Raw genomic sequence first — 18,163 nt, 5'->3', positions numbered from 1 at the left:
TCTTAATTCTTTTCTTCAGGTTCAATTAGCAGACTTTCTAGAAGATTTACAAGTAAAATCCTTGAGGATTGAAGCCTTTGTTAGTGAGATAGAATCCTTTTTTAATACCATTGAGGTAGGTTACCTTATCCTTTTTACTTTAACTTGGTCTGCTCATGGCATCACAAATAAATGATTCTAAGCTAAAAGGACCTGAATTGGGGTTTGTGTGTGCATATGTGGTTTGCCATTGTTGGTTTTCTTCCATTAAAAGTAAAGTCCTTAAGTCTTCCCTCTGTTTCATCAGTGAGACTACTTTCTAAGGATAAATGAATTGCCCTTAAAAACACATGCACATTTATCAGGCACTTACTATGATAGGGCAACTGCTTTACATGCTTTATCCAATTTCATCCTTACAGTAACCATATGAAATAGGAGCTATTATTATTATTATTGCCCCCATTTTATAGATAAGAAACTGAGACTTAGAGTGAAATATATTAACCAAGGTCATAGTAAGTTTATAGTAAGTTGAGAGCCAAGATTTGAATTCAGGTCTGAGTTCTGACTTGCCCTACCATCCTGCTTTTCACTGGGTTAGCTCTGCAGAGGTGCTCTAAAGCACTGCCCAGTATTTCATGCCCAGGACAGATGAGTGCCTCTCATGGTACCACTGTCTTCGATGAGTTCATGCTGACCCTGCTCCCTCTGCAGTGAAAGAAGGGGGTAGCAGTGCTCCATCCATATACAATCACAGCCCAGGCATCCTTACTTGTCAGTCAGGACTGGTAGAGGGCCCCTGTGGAAGGCTGGTGCACAGTTTCCCCATCACTCGGGTGACTCCTCATCCCAGTTTGCTTGTGAGAGGTCTGCTTAATTCCTGTTGTAGATCAGTTAACACCTGTTGATTATTTTTAGTGTTATTGCCCCCTACCCCTCACTGACACCAAAGTGTTCCTTTTAGACAGTAAGTAATATGATCACCTTATCACTAGCCCTCTAAGCATCTGAGTTTGTCCAGACGGGCAATAAAGTTTCTCCTGCTCTGGTGGAAGCTACCCCTTCCCTGGAGAGCATTTATGAATGTAGCACCCTGTCCAATACACTGGCTGTGCCCTCCCTCACACTATGATTTTAGTGGAGTGGTGAAAATGGCACTAAACCTTCTCTGCTACCTGATCTTCATTCACTGTGATGCCACTTTCAGATTTTATCATGTGGGAATGCGGGTAGGCAATACTTCCCTACAAACATTTTTATGTGTGTTTCATTAACTAAATCCTTCTTGACAGTTCTCTTACAGTGAATTCTGTTGCAAAGCTAACTATGGCAAAGGGGGTTGGTGGGCTGGAAATTTAGACTCTGCATGTAATCTGTGATTCTCTTACCAGGATGCCAGAGGTTAATTATTCTAAAGGCTAGTATTTCTCTTAAAACACACACACAAACACACACACACGCACTTCTTGTTTCATTCAGAAGGGTTTTTTGTTTGTTTTTAAAGGAAAACTGTAGTAAAAATGAGAAAAGCCTAGAAGAACAGAATGAGGAAATGATGAAAAAGGTTTTAGCGCAGTATGATGAGAAAGCCCAGAGCTTTGAGGAAGTGAAGAAAAAGAAGATGGAGTTCCTACATGACCAGATGGTCCACTTTCTGCAGAGCATGGACACTGCCAAGGACACCCTGGAGACCATCGTGAGAGAAGTCGAGGAGCTTGATGAGACTGTTTTCTTGACTGTAAGCACCAATTCAAACAGGTCCAGACACCTTGAACCCACTCTGACCCAAGTTTACTTTAAAAAAACTCATCTTTTACTATTCCCTAAGATGATTTATATCTCTATGTGGGGTTTATATAATTCTCATTTAAAAGTTATTAGGGCATGCCTCATGCCTATTGAAAAGGCCCAGCCAATCCTTAAAGCCGTAACACCCAGATCCAGTTGAAGGACACATGGAAGCCAGGCCGCAGCATCATCTTTCTGCTCTGTCACAATGGATTGGTCACCTTCTAAGAGGGAGGGAAAGCAGCCTAAAAACTTTATTCATGCCATGCTCCCTGGGTGCTGGCCTCATCTTCCAGTGCCTCTCCCCCCTCCACTCCCACTCCCTAATCTGAAATGACCTCTCATAGGGACCATTGCCTCTGAACCTTACCAAGTGGAGAGTAACATTTTGGTACACTTTCAGCATGCAAAAGGATGACATGATACCTCTCTCAGGTACCATGTTGATCTTTTTACAAGGGTCTTCCTGGTGATCAGATTCCTTAATTCAAGCAAGTACCTTGTGGACAGAGTCCCTTGGGTGCTCCTCAAACTACTCACAGAGACAGCTCTTTGCTCTCCTAATTCCCTAGAACCTTCAGTAGAATACTGGTTCTCCATGGAGCCAGGATTAACCAGGAGTGATGGAGATGTTTTCCCTGAAGGCAATCCTAAACCTAATTGTCAAACGAGAAAAGCACCATTTTATGATGAGTGGGAACCTCCCTTTCAAAGCTCCGCAATCCTCCCAGCCTTCTACTAAAGACTGGAGATAGAACAAGGCCAAATGGGGCAATGTTAGGCTTTTGATTTGCCTTTGGGGATGCCTCCATCCAGTGCAAATTTGGGTGAGGTGGACATGGCATCCTCAAAGGAGGATGAAAATCATTCAGTTGCTTTATGCTTAATTAAGGCAAAGCTTTAGCATTTTAAACTTAAGCACCTCCTTGGAAGTCTAGCACTAATAAAGTGCTTTGTGTTTCCTAAGAACCTTACCTTGGTTTGATAAGAATATTTTCTCCTCTCCAGAAGAACAAGCTGTAGAAAAGGAAGCATGTTATTCCTCCTCATAAAAGTAATATATATCCATTTCAGAAAATTTGGAAAGTACAGAAAAGCACAGAGAAGGTATCACCCAGAGATAACTACTGATTACATTTTGCTTTATCTCCACATTGAACGAATTTAAGTCACTTTCCTTGCTTCAGAGAATTCTATTCTGGAAGCTAAGCCATTTATTAATGAATAGAGAAGCAGAGCAGAAGCAACTGTTGCTGGCCTTGCTGATGGTAGAGAGTAAAACTAAAGCCCCCTCCATCCCAGACCCTGTCCGCCACCCCTTCTGAGCACTAATTTCTTTGCTGCCTGGAATGAAGCCCCCCAGAGGAAACAGCCTCAAAGGTGGCTGAGGAGTAATGACTTTTAGAACATACGTGATCTTAATGCTTGAGGTTGGTTTTCCTTTTGGTTGTTAATTAGTTTCTCTCTCTCTCTCTCCCCTCCCCCCTCCCTTCTTCCCTCCCTCCTTCCCTCCCTTCTCCTCTCTCAATCTCTCTCATTCCCCCATAAGTCGTTTGAGGAAATCAATGAAAGGTATAGAAAATGTGGCACAATGTAGTGGCAACTGAGACTAGCATGACTGTATGCTTTATTTTAATATTTTGATGCTTTATAGAAAATGAGCTGCCAGTTAAAAAATGCATACATTTAGTGAGCTCCTGGATTTGCACTTTTATTATAGATACAGTGCTTTTGAAAGCTAAATGATAGCTTTTGAAAGGAAATTGCATGTGCTTTAGTTAAATAACAATTATCATAATGTAGATTTTTAACTGCTTCGTTGAGATGTATTCTGTATTTCCAGCCTAATCTAGACTAGGCTATCTTTCCTGTCACTGCATACAGAACATTTTGTAGATACTTAGACTTTCTGGTTAAATATGAGTATTTGAAAGAATCATTCGTATCTGCCTTGAGCAATTTGATGATTTATGTAACCTTAAGGGAATGTTCTCTCATTTTCTCTTCAGAGGACAGGCATGAATTTATCTTCTTTTTCTGCTCAGCTCACCTAAATGAATGTTCCTCTTTTGATTTTGTTTTGTTTTTGTTGTTGTTTTTTAACACTCAATCTAAGAGAAGTTCTTCATTCATTTAAAAGGCAAAACACTCAACAAGAAATCAGGAAATGTTGTCTATAAAAACACGTAGCAGATCTATGCTTATCGTCTGGAGCATCTGATAGTGAAGTACTCATACTGATATGACACGTTTTCCCTTCTGCCTCATAGCCAGGCCTGAGGTCTTTCCTCCTGTTAGAGCCTAATTTTTTTTTTTAGATCATTTTTACCCCTTTAATGTAAATTTCTAAAATTGTAAATATTATCTTCAGTTCATTTCATTCAATGCCAAATTGTGAAATAGCATAAAGTAAAATCAGAAATTTGTATTTGTGATATATTAAAATATAGAAAGATGGGTTTGGATTAGAAACCTGATTTTTTAGATAATGAAAACTGTACAGATGAATCTTATTTATCTTTAATAAAATATGTTCAACAGAATATTGTCAAGATGCTTTAATAGTTTGTATATTAATATTGGCATTAATCAATAAGGGTTTTATTATAGTGGCTCTGTTATAAATAGAATTACTCAGGGAGCTTTAAAAAATGCTGATGCCTCTATCTTATCTCATGCGATTCTGGCTTAACTGAGGTGGGGTGTGGCCAGGGTATTTTTAAAGCTTGCTAGGTGATTTCAGTGCACAGGCAGGGTTGAGAACCTGTGGTTTATAACAGCCTGTGCTCTGGCCTGGTGGTGCCCCAGACTGGCTTCTGAGTTACCTGTGCAGTTTGTTAAACCAAAGCTTCTGGAGCTCCACCCCAGATCCACTACAGGAGAATCCAGGTGGGACCAGGCACCTGCACATGTACCGGTTCTCACGCAGGAGTCAGAGGCACACCGGGCAGGTCTGGAAACTGATACCCAGTTTATTTTTTAAAAATTACACATTTCTTCTAAGTAGTATTAATATTTATTTTTACCCCCAAAGTATATGGATTTAGAGTGCCATTCCGTATGCACTGGACAATGTAGGGGCATATTTGCTTATTTATTATATTTCATTCACTCGTGGAAGATACTGATCAGCAAGAAAACTTGATGAATGAAAATTTGCAAATGTGTTTACCTTTAAAAATGCTATAGTTTCACGTTTTTACTTTTCTAAACATTAGAATATTAACTTGCTAATACGAATTGACATGCATTTAATTCTAAATACCATTTTTTTTGGTTTTGTGCTTGAACTTGTTCATCTGTGTGTCATTTTAATTAATTTTGATCTCATTGTCCAATTGACAATGAATTAATCTTTGCGGAAGCTGCATGTTGCCTAAAGGAGCATACACTTGGGATAACCATTATTTTTCTGTAAAGAAAAAAGATAACAAAATTCAGGATTTGGTGAAGCAATATAAGCAATTAAAGAAAATCCTGTTAAATGTGCACACATATGATGAAGCTTGATTTTTTTCACTAAAATGAAGCCTTTCACGTTCTCAAGACAACTTCTGCCTCAAAGTCTCAATGTCATCGGTGTTCCTTTCTGTGAGAAATGCTAATTATCTAGCTTTTTCTCCTAGATTTTTCCCCTTGCTGCTTTTTTTTTCCCTGCCATCATATTATATATCTAAAGGCAGTGCTCATATATTAAATGATTTTTCTCGACACTGAAAATGCTTAAATTAAAGAATGCTGTCAAGGATATTTAGACTCAAAATTTGCATATTTTAAAAAACACATTTGCTTAGAAAATGCTGTTCTGTTAAGAGGATAATTTTTTTTCCTCTGTTTTGCTTTTTTTGTGTTCTAATAATGAAAGAGAGTCACAACCATTGTAGGACCTGCTCATAAAAAGATGCCCTTACACACACTGATGTTAAAATTGAACAGATCAGTGCATAAGGGAAAATTCAAACACTTTATGTGTTCTATCTAGAGCTACAGCTTCTGTGCTACAAAAAAGTCCTCCATTTCGTCGGTGACATGTACTGAGAGGGCTTAGTATGTGCACTAGTCACCCCTGTTTATTCATTTTGAGCCTATCATTTCCACCCTCTACGTCTCCAAAGCCTTAATTAAGGCTCATGTTGTCTTCCCTCATCACGAGCGTCGTGGGGTCCCCCCAACTGGCCTCACTACCTCTCTAGTCTACTTGCTGTGATCCTCCTTCAGACTCATGCCAGGGTACTCTTCTAAACTTCCCTGTGTAAACACTTCTATGGCTCTCCCTGCCTTAAAAACAAAATGGAAACTCTTGGTGGATATGAAAGTCATCTCTAACTGTCTCCCCTTCCCAGTTCTCAAGGTAGCCCATGGTCCCCTCTGGGCCTTGAGTGCCTCTTTCACAACCCCATGCCTTTATTCATGCTGTTCTTCTCTCTGCAACACCCGTACTATCTTTTCTGCCTAGGAAACTCCTACTTATTCTTTAAGACTCAACCAAATGTCACCTCCTCTTCAAAGCCCCTACTGGAACATCTCCCCCAAATCAGATGATAGTGAATTTTATTATTCCTAACACAAGTAAGCCTAGTGGGCACTCTAAATATTTCAGTTATATTTTATAATCTTTTCCCCTCATATTGATAAATTTTCCAGACCTGAGATCCTGATATTCTCATCCAAATGAAACCTTGTCCTCTTATTCATTCAAAATATATCTATTAAAAGCCTACTATGTGCCACGTAACACATTACAGTACAGTAGTAAACCCAGCAAAGTCCTTTTTTTGCATGTAGATTATAGTCAGGTGAAGTAGACAGACAAAAACACATAGGTTGTAATGAGTTTGAGGAGAAAACACGACAGAGTAAGGAACAGAAGAAGGGAGAGGGCTGCCCTCTCTGAAGAGCTGACATTTGAACAGAGATCTAAATTTAGTGAGGAAGGAGACACACAAGTATTTAGGAGAAGAAAGTTCCAACAGCAGGTGAAAGGCTTAGAGATGGGTCTGTGCTGCCCAAACCCCAACGTCCATGATTATGAAGCTGATGGAGTTCCTAGTGGTTGACTTAATTTCTGGAAGGTAATTCCAGTCCTCTGTGAGTGAGGTGCACAGAGGAGAGAGCCCAACCAAAGTTTAGGCCCCTCATGCTAAAGATAAATGTTTTTGCAATTCTCCCTTCCCCTTTTCCCTCTTCAGAATCTACCTTTTTTTTTTTTTTTTTAATTTTAAGTCCAGATTTCACCTGGATACCAATGCTGAGTATTTGTTGGCATCCCTCCTAAGACGCTCTTGAGTATAAAGAAAGCTATTAATTTATATACTGTGGCTTATTTAGTCTTTTAAGAATAGATAGACTTTCCTCCTCCATTGCTGTATCCCGGAACCCAGAACAGTGCCTGGCACATAGTAGGTGAACATATTTTCTTGAAAGACTAAATGGTGAGATGTATAATAGTGACAGTTGAAAACAGCAAAGATATCACACAGTATGTGAATTTCCAGATGGGCTCCAAACATTTTTATCTTCAGGGAGTATAAACAACAATTATAATGTAATCATTTTTAGGACCAACTTTATAGAGGCAAAATTAAGACTGTATAATTCAATGGAATCTATTCAGATTTAAGGGTATAGGAATGGAGTTTCTAATATTACCAGTTGCACTGAAGAATCCTGTGAATAGATTTTATACATATATTTCCAGATTTTGAAACAGTTTAAATTCTTTTTGGATACAACACCTCACAGAAACCACCACCATCACCACCACCAAAAACAACAACTTCATTTTGAATAACTGTTCTTAGCTTTCATTTTGTATGCTAATAATTTCTTGACTTATATAGAAATATTTCCTCCTGATAGGTTGCTTTCTGCAATGGAGAGCACTGCTTCTTTAGAGAAAATGCCTGCTGCGTTTTCACTTTTTGAACATTATGACGACAGCTCGGCAAGAAGCAACCAGATGTTAAAACAAGTGGCTGGTAGGAACTTCAATATATTATTTACCTTGATGAAATTTGACAGTTTTTTCTTATTTGTTTTGTAAAGTTTTTGAATGTAAGGAAATATAACTGGAAAAAGAAAAATCTTAGCTGTAAAAATTTAAAGCTAGATTCTGAAATAAAGCGTGAGACTAGCAAACCATTTCAGTTATAAACTGCATTTCCATTTGAAGCTTTATGACTGTGCTGGGATATTGTGGAGGTGGAAGGAAGTAGCAATGGAATCGAAGGGTCTTCTCTCTTTTATTTATTTTTTCCTTTTAAAAGAGGATTTCTCTCTCTCTTCTAGAGATTATTTGCTTCATGCCAGCAGCCAGGTATAGAAGGAAAAATAAATCAAATATTTTCATATGTGTTGAACAGATTTTTCTTTCTGAGTGGTTTTCCCCTCTTCAATTGAGTTCTTTTTCCTTTTTTCAAACTAAACAGATTAACTTAGAGAACTAACAGCTCAGCATCATGCTCTGTAGCCAGGAGCCTCCTACTCAGCTGTGAAAAGCATCCTGCCGGCTCTTCAGAATATTTTTTAATGTGCTATTTTAACAAACAAGACAATGACATTTCTTTAGATTTTTCAAAGCTGCTGTGTTTCAGTGAAGTAACCAAGTTCCACTTACTGTAAAATGTACTTAGATGCCCTCCTTAAAAGATGCTATAGTCTTCCAAAGCAAACCTTAAAGACAACTTCTGTTTTCAAATTGACAACTTTCATTCCTGTGGGAAGAGTTTTAATTTAGTAACTAGTAAAAGGTTACTGTGTCTTTAAAAAAAACTGAAAAACAAAAAAGCACCCCGCCCCCACAAAACCCATCAACCCTATATAAAATGAAAAATTCAGTCATTTGTCCTAACGGATTTTCTCTAGAAATATCTCAGAACAAAAGGGTATTTTCTTGTAATGTCTTTAAGAAGCATTTGAATGGAGCAGCGATTGCAAACCAAGAAATTCTGGTCAAGAAAGTAGCTCTTTTGCTTTTAAGGGATTCGTTATATGCTCTTGTTCATTTAGAAGGATATTCTTTTGAATATCTGATGGGCAATAAGAGGGCATTTTGTATATTTTAGAGGTCACAGAGTTAAATTTGTCACAAAGTGTTAATGATTCATTCAGAAACAGTGCATGTGGCAGTCCCAGTAGTTCAAACTGTTATGGGGAGACTGGTCTCTGAGATATAAATGGCACTCGTTGTACATCTGCTTCCCAGAATTGGAGCCCAGGGTGTTGACTTGCTGCTAGATAGCTTTTGCTCATTTTGTGACCAACATCTCTCAGCTATAAAGTCCTCACCGGGTGCCTGAAAAGCTAATCTGATCACTGTAATAAACAGATACAATAAGGAAAGGATGTGAACTTTATGATGAGAAACAGAGCAGCCCCTAACATTTCTTCCGTGCTTACGTGATGCCTGGCAGTGTGGAGACTGTTATCTAATTAGACCGTCATCTAATCTCACAGCAACTCTAGGAGGTAGGTTTTATTGTTATTCCCATTTGACAGGTGAGGAAATAAAGGGAACAGAGAAACGCCTCTCATATTGCCCAAGATACACAGCTATTTGGGGTGTGTGTGGCGAGTGGAGTTTGGCTTCAGAGTCTTTGCACTTGAACCACTGCTCTACACCAAAGAGGCTGAGTGCACTGCTGTGAAAGGAGGGGTAACTATAGATTAGTGACATCCAAGGCTTTCTGGACTCTGCTCCTAAGAACTTTTTTTTTTTAATTGTGGTAAAATATGCGTAAAATAAAATTTACCATTTTAACCATGTTGAAGCCACCATCGTACAACCATCACCACTAATCCATCTCCCGAATTCTTTTCATCTTGCAAGACTGAAACTGTATCTTTTTTTTTTTTTTTTTTTTTGCGGTACGCGGGCCTCTCACTGTTGTGGCCTCTCCCGTTGCGGAGCACAGGATCCGGACGCGCAGGCTCAGCGGCCATGGCTCACGGGCCCAGCCGCTTCGCGGCATGTGGGATCCTCCCAGACCGGGGCATGAACCTGTGTCCGCTGCATTGGCAGGCGGCCCTCAACCACTGCGCCACCGGGGAAGCCCTGAAACTGTATCTATTAAATAATAACTCCTCATTCCTCCTGCCCCCACCCCCTCCCCCCAGCCTCTGGCAACCACCATTCTACCTCCTGTCTCTATGAATTTAAAGTACTCTAGGTACCTCATATAAGTGGAATTATGCAGTATCTGTCTTTTTGTGACTGCTTATTTCACTTAGCATAATGCCCTCAAAGTTCATCCGTGTTGTACCACGTGTCAGAATGCCCTTCCTTATTAAAGCTGAATAAATTCCATTGGATGTCTGTACTGCATTTTGCTTATCCATTATCGATTCACTCATCGATGTACTTTTGGGTTCCTTTCACATTTTGGCTACTGCAAATAATGCTGTTCTCCTGGGGACTTTTTTGAAAGCTAGGTTTAGTGGGAATCTGTATCCACCACAGGTACTAAAGTGCAGGTTGATCTAGTGCTTAGCTCGCCGAGCATGACAGCTCTTTATGGGCACACTGTCAGGCAGAGGGAATCCATGGTGTGATGCTGTGCCTGGCTCCTTAGCCTCTGGCAAAGAAGCCTTAAAATCATTTTGCATTTTTTGGCATTACTCCCACTCAAGTTTATTACTACAGAAGCGTAAATAGCATTGCTAACGTATAAAATCTGAGCTTCAGATGTCCTTTTGCCACACAGGAATTATAAATCCAGCCAACTGTTATTAGATTACATCTATGGAATATTCATACTCCCTTCTTAGTTTTAGAATACTTTGAAGAATAAAAGTGGTTCTTGCTTTGAAAAAAGATGTTTTAATTTTAATGTTTTTAAAGGAGTAGATTAAGTACAAAATTATTTCTAGCTTACATTCTTTACTTAATTCCCTACAACTGCTTATTCCTTAAAATTTGTTGATTTGGGGGTCAATTATCAATTTTAAGTTCGTTAAGTTACCTGAGAGAGAGATTTTTGAAAAGATGTTGCCAGTTTTAAAAAGCAGCTATAGCTCAATTTATAATTAGTAGAGAAAAAAGCAGCATGTTCGTCGTTCATGCCTCAAGAAGTTCTCCAGCACTGCTTCAAAGATGATTGATAATAGTCAATCTGCTTGGCTCTTCCATAAACCTGGGCAACATGAAAATTTACTGAACTGCATTTATCCGGATGGACTCCTTTACAATGTGACACTGATTTCCTGCTGGGAAGACAGAAAAGTCAAAGATAGTATAAGAGTCTCTGAACCACTATCAGTCCTTGCAGAGGTGCTCTGACAGGCAGGCTTCCTGCCTTATCATGCAGGCTCCCAGCATGTCTTACCTCTGTGGTCCCTCTGTGATTTACCAGATGATGGGTCTCTACTTCAGCTCCCATCTTCAGGGGCTTCCTGCCTTCTCCCCTCCATTTTCTGTGCTCCTGCAAAAGGCCATGTTGCTTTCTGAATGTTAACACCGGTTATGTGTCAGATACATTGCTAAGCATTTAATATACATTATCTTGCTTTTTAAAACAGCCCTGGGAGGAAATGGTATTATTGTCGTTTTCCTATTTTAAAGATGGAGGAACCAAAGCTGAGATAACACAGCTCCTAAGTGAGGGATCTGGCATTTAACCTTAGGCCAGCCTCTCTGCTCCAAAGCCCATGAACTTGCCCACTCTCTTATCCTGCTTCTCATTTTTCATAACTGTGTATTTCCTCAGGTCTTTATCTCTTTATTGAATCTTTTCAATGTGTCTCTTTTTGTTCCATTTACTAAATTTAGACCCATTTATTTCTTCTACTTTCCACTTTCCTGTTGAACTAAGCTTTGTTTTCTTTCCCTTCAGTGCTGACTTTTAATAAAGTAATCTCATAAAATTTGGCCTGTATTATTCAGCAAGCTCATCTCTCAGGAAACTGTTGACAGGAAAATAACAACACAAATAAATTTAAAAACAGGACATCTTTTCAACTATGGGAATAACCTTTTCCTCTAATTTGTAAACTATGTTCAATGCTTTTATATCTCAAAAATTTTGGAGGAGAATTGTATAGGAGCTTGATTTATGGTGTCGTATATGCTGTTAATGTTCAATATGCATAATTATAAACCTTTGAAATCTCTGGTAAAACACTTGAGAATATTGTTGTCTTTAAAATTCAGAACAATGGATTTGTACTAGATATCTAAACCTTATATTTGAATCAGTTAATAGGGTACATTTTCCCCCATGTAATTTTTACATTTTGTTTTAAAAAGTTGTAGGTATAGTCATGTTGGAGATGGAAAAATGGGATAGTAGTTTCAGAAAGTATATTTTGATATTTTATTCATGCAAGTCTTTTTCAGCCTTGATAGTATAGCAACTATAGCTAAAAACGGTTTCATTTGTCTCTATTTGAATATAGTTTCTATACTGATGTAGAAGGATACAACATTGGTTATCTAGCAATGCTTTCTCAAAGTTTTGTTTTGAAGGAAAACCAAATCATTTGATGAATCCTCTAACTTGTATAAGTTTATTGCTCTAAATATAGGATTACAGAAGAATATTATCAAGTGATCCCATTGGGAGATACATTTTTTGTTTACTTCTATGTATATTATATGTATATATGTACACATGCAGACAAGACATTTTGGAGGGAGACACACTCAACTGTAACAGTGGTTGCCTCCAAGGAATATCCTTAGGGTTGGGGGCTGTTGGGAACAAGGTAGCCCTCCCAGCTTCACTCCATGTACTTCTGTATTGTTTCCATTTTTATCAGTAAGTACAAGTGACTTTTGCAAAAAGAAAAAGAAATCAATCAATAAAAGCAGCATTAGTGATAATAAATCTTGCTTATATTCCAGTTCCACAGCCTCCTAGATTAGAACCTCAGGAACCAAATTCTGCCACTAGCACAACGATTGCAGTTTACTGGAGCGTGAACAAGGAAGATGTCGTTGACTCATTCCAGGTTTACTGCATGGAGGAGCCACAAGATGACCAGGAAGTAAATGGTAGGATTGCTAACACAAATTCAGATGCATACATACATTTCTATATCTTAATGTGTAGTATTTAAACATATACATATCATGACTCTTTCCACAAAGCACTTGTAGCCACTTAAAAAACAACAATGAACCAACAATCGTATAATGAAATAACATGTAAGCAAAATTTGGAAATCAGGATCAAGGAAAACAAAAATGCATAAATATCATCCTAATGATCAACATGAATACTGTAATTGAAATTCAAATTTGGCTTTGAGTATTCAGGTTAACAGGAGAAATTGATTCTCATTTTCAGGCAGGAGGTAATGTACCAAAGTGTTGAAAACAAAGTTTCAATCAGAACTGAAGTCTAAAAGACAAGTATAAAGTGTGCCACTTTGTAGAGGAGAAATGAGCTGTATATAGGACACTGTCCTCCACAGTAATTTTAGTGCAAATGCAGCATTGGATGTCATGGTTGGCATTTCTCAGATCCACCTTTGATAAAAGCTGAAAACAAACTATAAAGGTAAATTCAGAGTTCACACTTCTCAAGGCATGAGAAGACTGTATGGTGTAGTCTTCTGGTGTCCCAAATTAATGTGAAGATAGAGGTGAAAGTGCTTAGGAGGGTGAATGGGTGGCACGTCATATAGTTGAGCCTCTGTGAATATCTCTAGGACCTCTAATAAGACCTAGAAGCCAGGCAGTTTGAGGTTGTACTTCCTGATGAATCAGAGCTGGGACTGCTGGCATTCTGTGTTGCTTGTTAAGGATAGACCCATGTATTTTGGAAATCAGATGAGCATGTGACAGGATTGACATGGCATAGGAACCCAATTTGTAATAAGGAATGAATTATAACGTATTTCACTGTTAACCAGTATTTAAGTCTTTTCAGATGTCATATGATACTTATTTAAATTAGGAAAAAAGTAAGAAAGCAACCATAGGCATATTGTAAAGTTGGCTAAGTTTGTCTATAAGAACTCCTATCTTATTGGGGACCTATTACCATATACCTGTCACAGCACAACAAGGAAAGTGCCCTTATCCACCTTTGCAAATGAGAAAACTGATGTGAGATTAAATAATTTGCCCAAGACCACGCAAGTTACTCGGGACCAGGGCAGGTTTTAAATACAGATCTTTCAGACTCCAAAGCTTATGTTTTTATTTGCTTGACTCTGTGTTTGTTCTGTTATACCACACTTCACCGTTATATCCAGTTATATCATGGAACTTCATGGCTCTCCAAGACTCCTCTTAACAACTGTTTATTTCCTGGAGTGCTTTTTAAAAGTGCTTCACTGCCACCGCCCCCCGACCCCCCGCACCATGCCCCACTTACCTGTCCTGTGTCTCATTCATTCAATGCCTTGAACTCTGCTGATGCCAGTTCATTAATCTGATGGTCTAGACTGTGATACCATGCTGTGAATAATAGGTCTCCAGTAACATATGTTATGTGCTCTGTTAAAAGGAGTACCAGGCTAACAGGACTTAGCCTAAAAGGATAATTCCATTGAAAACTGCAGTCACAAGTTCTAGGTTATGGGGAAATGTTTTTCAGTGTATATGTCTTTATGACATTATTTAAGCCAAACTTTCTGCGCAGAAAGTATAGCTCATTGGGAAAGAGAGATGCAGTTGAAGAAACCTTCTGAGTTGAAGATCTCTTAAATTTACTTTAAAAGGGAACAATCTGGGTTTCTTAACTGGAGGGGTTTTGAAGATGTAACATCATAGAGTAATAAGAGAGAACAACTGGAATTACCATAGGCTAATTTAGAAAAGAAAATTGTTCTTTTAAAAGGAGAGAAAATTTCAGTAAGAATAATCAGATTGGCCCAAGGGGTAGGTGTTCAGAATGTTATTGAGTAATATTTACTACTAACATCTTGAAAATAATGTAAGTAATTTTAGGAAATGTCTTGACTAAACAAAGTTATTTCTTAGAATAGTTTATGCTCTATCAAAGGTGTTTAAGTATTTCTATAAATTGTGGAAATCTCTAGGTGAAAGGATTCTGGAATTCATGAGAAGGAAGCAGGATTTGAAACTTTGAAAACCATACTGAATACAAATGATTTACTAATCTGTAAAGATGCTTTTTAACATCATAAATTTAGAAAACATGGGATTGTCCTTATTTTATTACATACTCTCCTGAAATATTGGCATTGCTTCTTAAGAATTTTCTTGAGAATGCATTACTGAGATTTAAGTTAACATAAACTCTGCAATTGTAGTATGTGCTATTGAAATAAGTTACTTTAATTGCAGAATATGAAGCTCAGGATCTTACTAATATGCTATTAGTATATTATTATACTATATTAATATAGTATAATAATTATTATACTATATTAATATTATACTATAATAATATACTATACTATTATTTTCTGGTAAGTGTTCACAAGTAATACTGTGTCATTCTAAATATCTTTCAGAATGCTGTTGCTTTAAGCGTTCTAAAGTGCTATCTATCACACAGTAGTATCTGTAAGTTTATCAGTTTGTGTTTCCCACTGAAAAATGTGTCATTTTTCCAATAAATGTAACTTTCAACTAACTTAGGAAGATACCCTAGAGTTTATGATTGTGTTTTATGCTAGATTTGGTAGAAGAATACAGAGTGACGGTGAAAGAAAGCTACTGCGTTTTTGAAGATTTAGAACCTGACCGATGCTATCAAGTATGGGTAATGGCTGTGAATTTCACCGGATGTAGCCTGCCCAGCGAAAGGGCAATTTTTAGAACAGGTAAAGAGATGTTAAGGGGGTGTTAGGAGGCAATACTCAATTCTTCACAGACTATTAAGATCAACCAATAAGCATTTGTTAAGCACCTGTTGTGCGCTGGGTATTGTGCAGTGCTGGGTTTACAACAAGAAATAAGACTGGGCTCCTCTCACAAAGCTCATACTCAAGTGTGGGAGACACAAAACAAAAGATTATAAAAAATGTGTGGTAAGGGCCGTGATCCACAACACTCCAGAGGAGTATCTGAGACAGGCCAGGGCAGGGACAGGGTCAGGAATGGCTTCCTAGAACTGATGTCTGAATGGAATCCTTAAAGGATCAGTAGGAATAATGTGTTAAAGGAGTGTATTCCATTTGAAGAAGACAAATGAGCACAGGTGCCCAGGTAAGAAAGAGTATGGAGTGTGCTGGATACAACAAGAATTTTGGTATTATTTCTTTGGCTTAAAAACAAGGAGAGGGGAGACATGAGATGAGAAAGGCTAGTGTATAGAGTCCACATTTGCTAAGGTAAGAAGCTCAGGCTTCCTCATATAGGTGCTGGGAGACCCCAAAATGTTTCTCAGCAATGGTATTCAGCTGGGAATGCATTCCCATGATGGAACCTTTTCACAGGGGGCTGAAGCAGGTGTAGGATAAGCTGAGTTTGCATTGCCTTTAAGATAATTTTTTTTTTTTTTTTTTTTTTTTTGCGGTACGCGGGCCTCTCACTGTTGTGGCCTCTCCCGTTGCGGAGCACAGGCTCCGGACGCACAGGCTCAGCGGCCGTGGCTCACGGGCCCAGCCACTCCGCGGCATGTGGGATCTTCCCGGACCGGGGCACGAACCCGTGTCCCTTGCATCAGCAGGCGGACTCTCAACCACTGCGCCACCAGGGAAGCCCACCTTTAAGATAATTCTAACTGTCCCTGCCCTGGCCTGTCTTGGATACCCCTCTGAGGCAGTTAACTTACTTCCACTGGTTTATCCTTTCTTCTTGCGTTTTAAAACAAGTATTTATTGAGCACCTATTGATGGCAAAATCATGGCTAACTTTTGTGTAAAGGAAGGGGACAAGAATACTTTGATTTACTTGTATATGTATGAAGAAGCTCTGGTAGGATTTATAGGAAGCTGCTTTTAGAGACTGTTGGGGGATGGGTAAAAACTGGGCAATTTGGAAGGCAGGGGTGAGAGGGAGACTTTTCACTCTATACATTTTTATACCTTTTGGATTTTCAACCCAGAATGTATTTTTTAGTCAAAAATGAAAACAAAATCATGCCCAAGCATTCTTCCCAGAGTACCAGGGAAGCAGAACTGCCATAGACTGCTCCACAATTGACTTGGTTCTCTCTCTGCAGCGCCCTCCACCCCTGTGATCTGTGCCGAGGACTGTACTGTGTGTTGGAACACGGCCACCATCCGATGGCGGCCTGCCAACCCAGAGGCCACTGAGACCTACACTTTGGAGTACTGCAGACAGCACTCTCCCGAGGGCGAGGGCCTCAGGTAAAGATCCCTCTCCATGGGGAGAGCCTGGGGTGCCAGGAACCCAGCGCAGGCCTCCAAGCTAACCTCTAAGCTTATGCTCACAGAGGGAGAAAAGCTTCCTAAAATCCTCCTGAGCTAATTAAGCCGTTGACTTGATTTGCAATTCCATCACTATTCGTGGATGAACTCTAAGTTTGTAATAAACACATGCTGCAATGCAGAATAATCACTCCCTTGTAAGAAAAATATATGTGAATTTTAATAAGATAGAACATTCTTTGAGGTATATTTAACTTGAGTCATTACACAGGATACATGCATACGTTATCTGCTTTTTAGTAGTTAGATCAGAATAGGTACCACCTAACTCAGGAAACTAATAGCGAGCTTGTATATAATGTAAATTTGAATGTCTCCGTGATATATTGGTAATATAAAGGACCTAATGACATATATATTACCACAGAGATACATATATATATGTGGTAATATATATTACCTTCATGCTCTTGAAGAGGCAGATGCCTCTTCAAGAGCATGAAGAATCTAGAGACTTTTTCTGGAAAAAAGAAATGTAAAGCTCTCTCACTAAAATTATGAAGCTAAAATTTATCAATAAAGGGCTGTGCATCCAGAGGACCTTTGGTAAATGTTACTTCATTTACTGTTACTTCATTTACTTCTTAACCTCCAATCCACGGCAATAGGGCAACTTTTTGTTCCATGATGAATATTCAAATCATTATTATTAATATTCATATTTTGATAGGGATTTTTTTAAACCAAATTTACTGAGATAAACTATTTTGGCAGGATATGGAACTTGGAAATAATGGTATGAAATTAGCTTTTTAATAAAGTATATTATTTAAGTTCTTGATTATTTTCATTATCAATCAACAGCTATTTATTTAGTTATGATTTGAGGTTTCATACGACCGAGCAATAATTATAGTTTCTTTCAAGTATGTGAAGGCAGGCTTCACAAAATAACGATCAAAGGACAAATTAATGTTGAGTGGAGTGCGTATAGGTGGGATGTAGACATTTCAGCAGAAGTGAGAACGTAGTAAATGTACAGGAAACAACATACTGTTAATGTGCCAATTGCTAGAAGGCAGGCTTCAATGATCAGCAAATAGCCGAGAGGTTAACTCAGAGAGAGACAGACAGACAGACAGAC

General features: G+C 38.6%; 2 protein-coding genes across 3 annotated transcripts in view; one reads left to right on the top strand and one right to left on the bottom strand.

Moving 5' to 3' along the window:
• HOMER1 (homer scaffold protein 1) overlaps positions 1–18,163 on the bottom strand; it is a 608,509-nt gene that overhangs the window by 316,101 nt on the left and 274,245 nt on the right. The window lies entirely within an intron of this gene.
• Positions 1–18,163, top strand: part of CMYA5 (cardiomyopathy associated 5) — a 108,006-nt gene that overhangs the window by 58,238 nt on the left and 31,605 nt on the right. The window contains exons 3-9 of one of the 2 annotated variants that reach the window (XM_049707733.1): positions 20–115; positions 1,487–1,720; positions 3,320–3,342; positions 7,630–7,748; positions 12,611–12,760; positions 15,361–15,507; positions 16,851–16,998. In XM_049707733.1, coding sequence (XP_049563690.1) covers positions 20–115; positions 1,487–1,720; positions 3,320–3,342; positions 7,630–7,748; positions 12,611–12,760; positions 15,361–15,507; positions 16,851–16,998 — 917 coding nt within the window. Of the gene's footprint in view, positions 1–19; positions 116–1,486; positions 1,721–3,319; positions 3,343–7,629; positions 7,749–12,610; positions 12,761–15,360; positions 15,508–16,850; positions 16,999–18,163 lie in introns of those variants that run through there. The other variant, XR_007476384.1, reaches the window with a different exon arrangement.

Source organism: Orcinus orca, chromosome 3, assembly GCF_937001465.1.
Source record: "Orcinus orca chromosome 3, mOrcOrc1.1, whole genome shotgun sequence".
Lineage (NCBI taxonomy): Eukaryota > Metazoa > Chordata > Mammalia > Artiodactyla > Delphinidae > Orcinus > Orcinus orca.
This window is presented reverse-complemented; position numbering and strand designations above follow the sequence as displayed.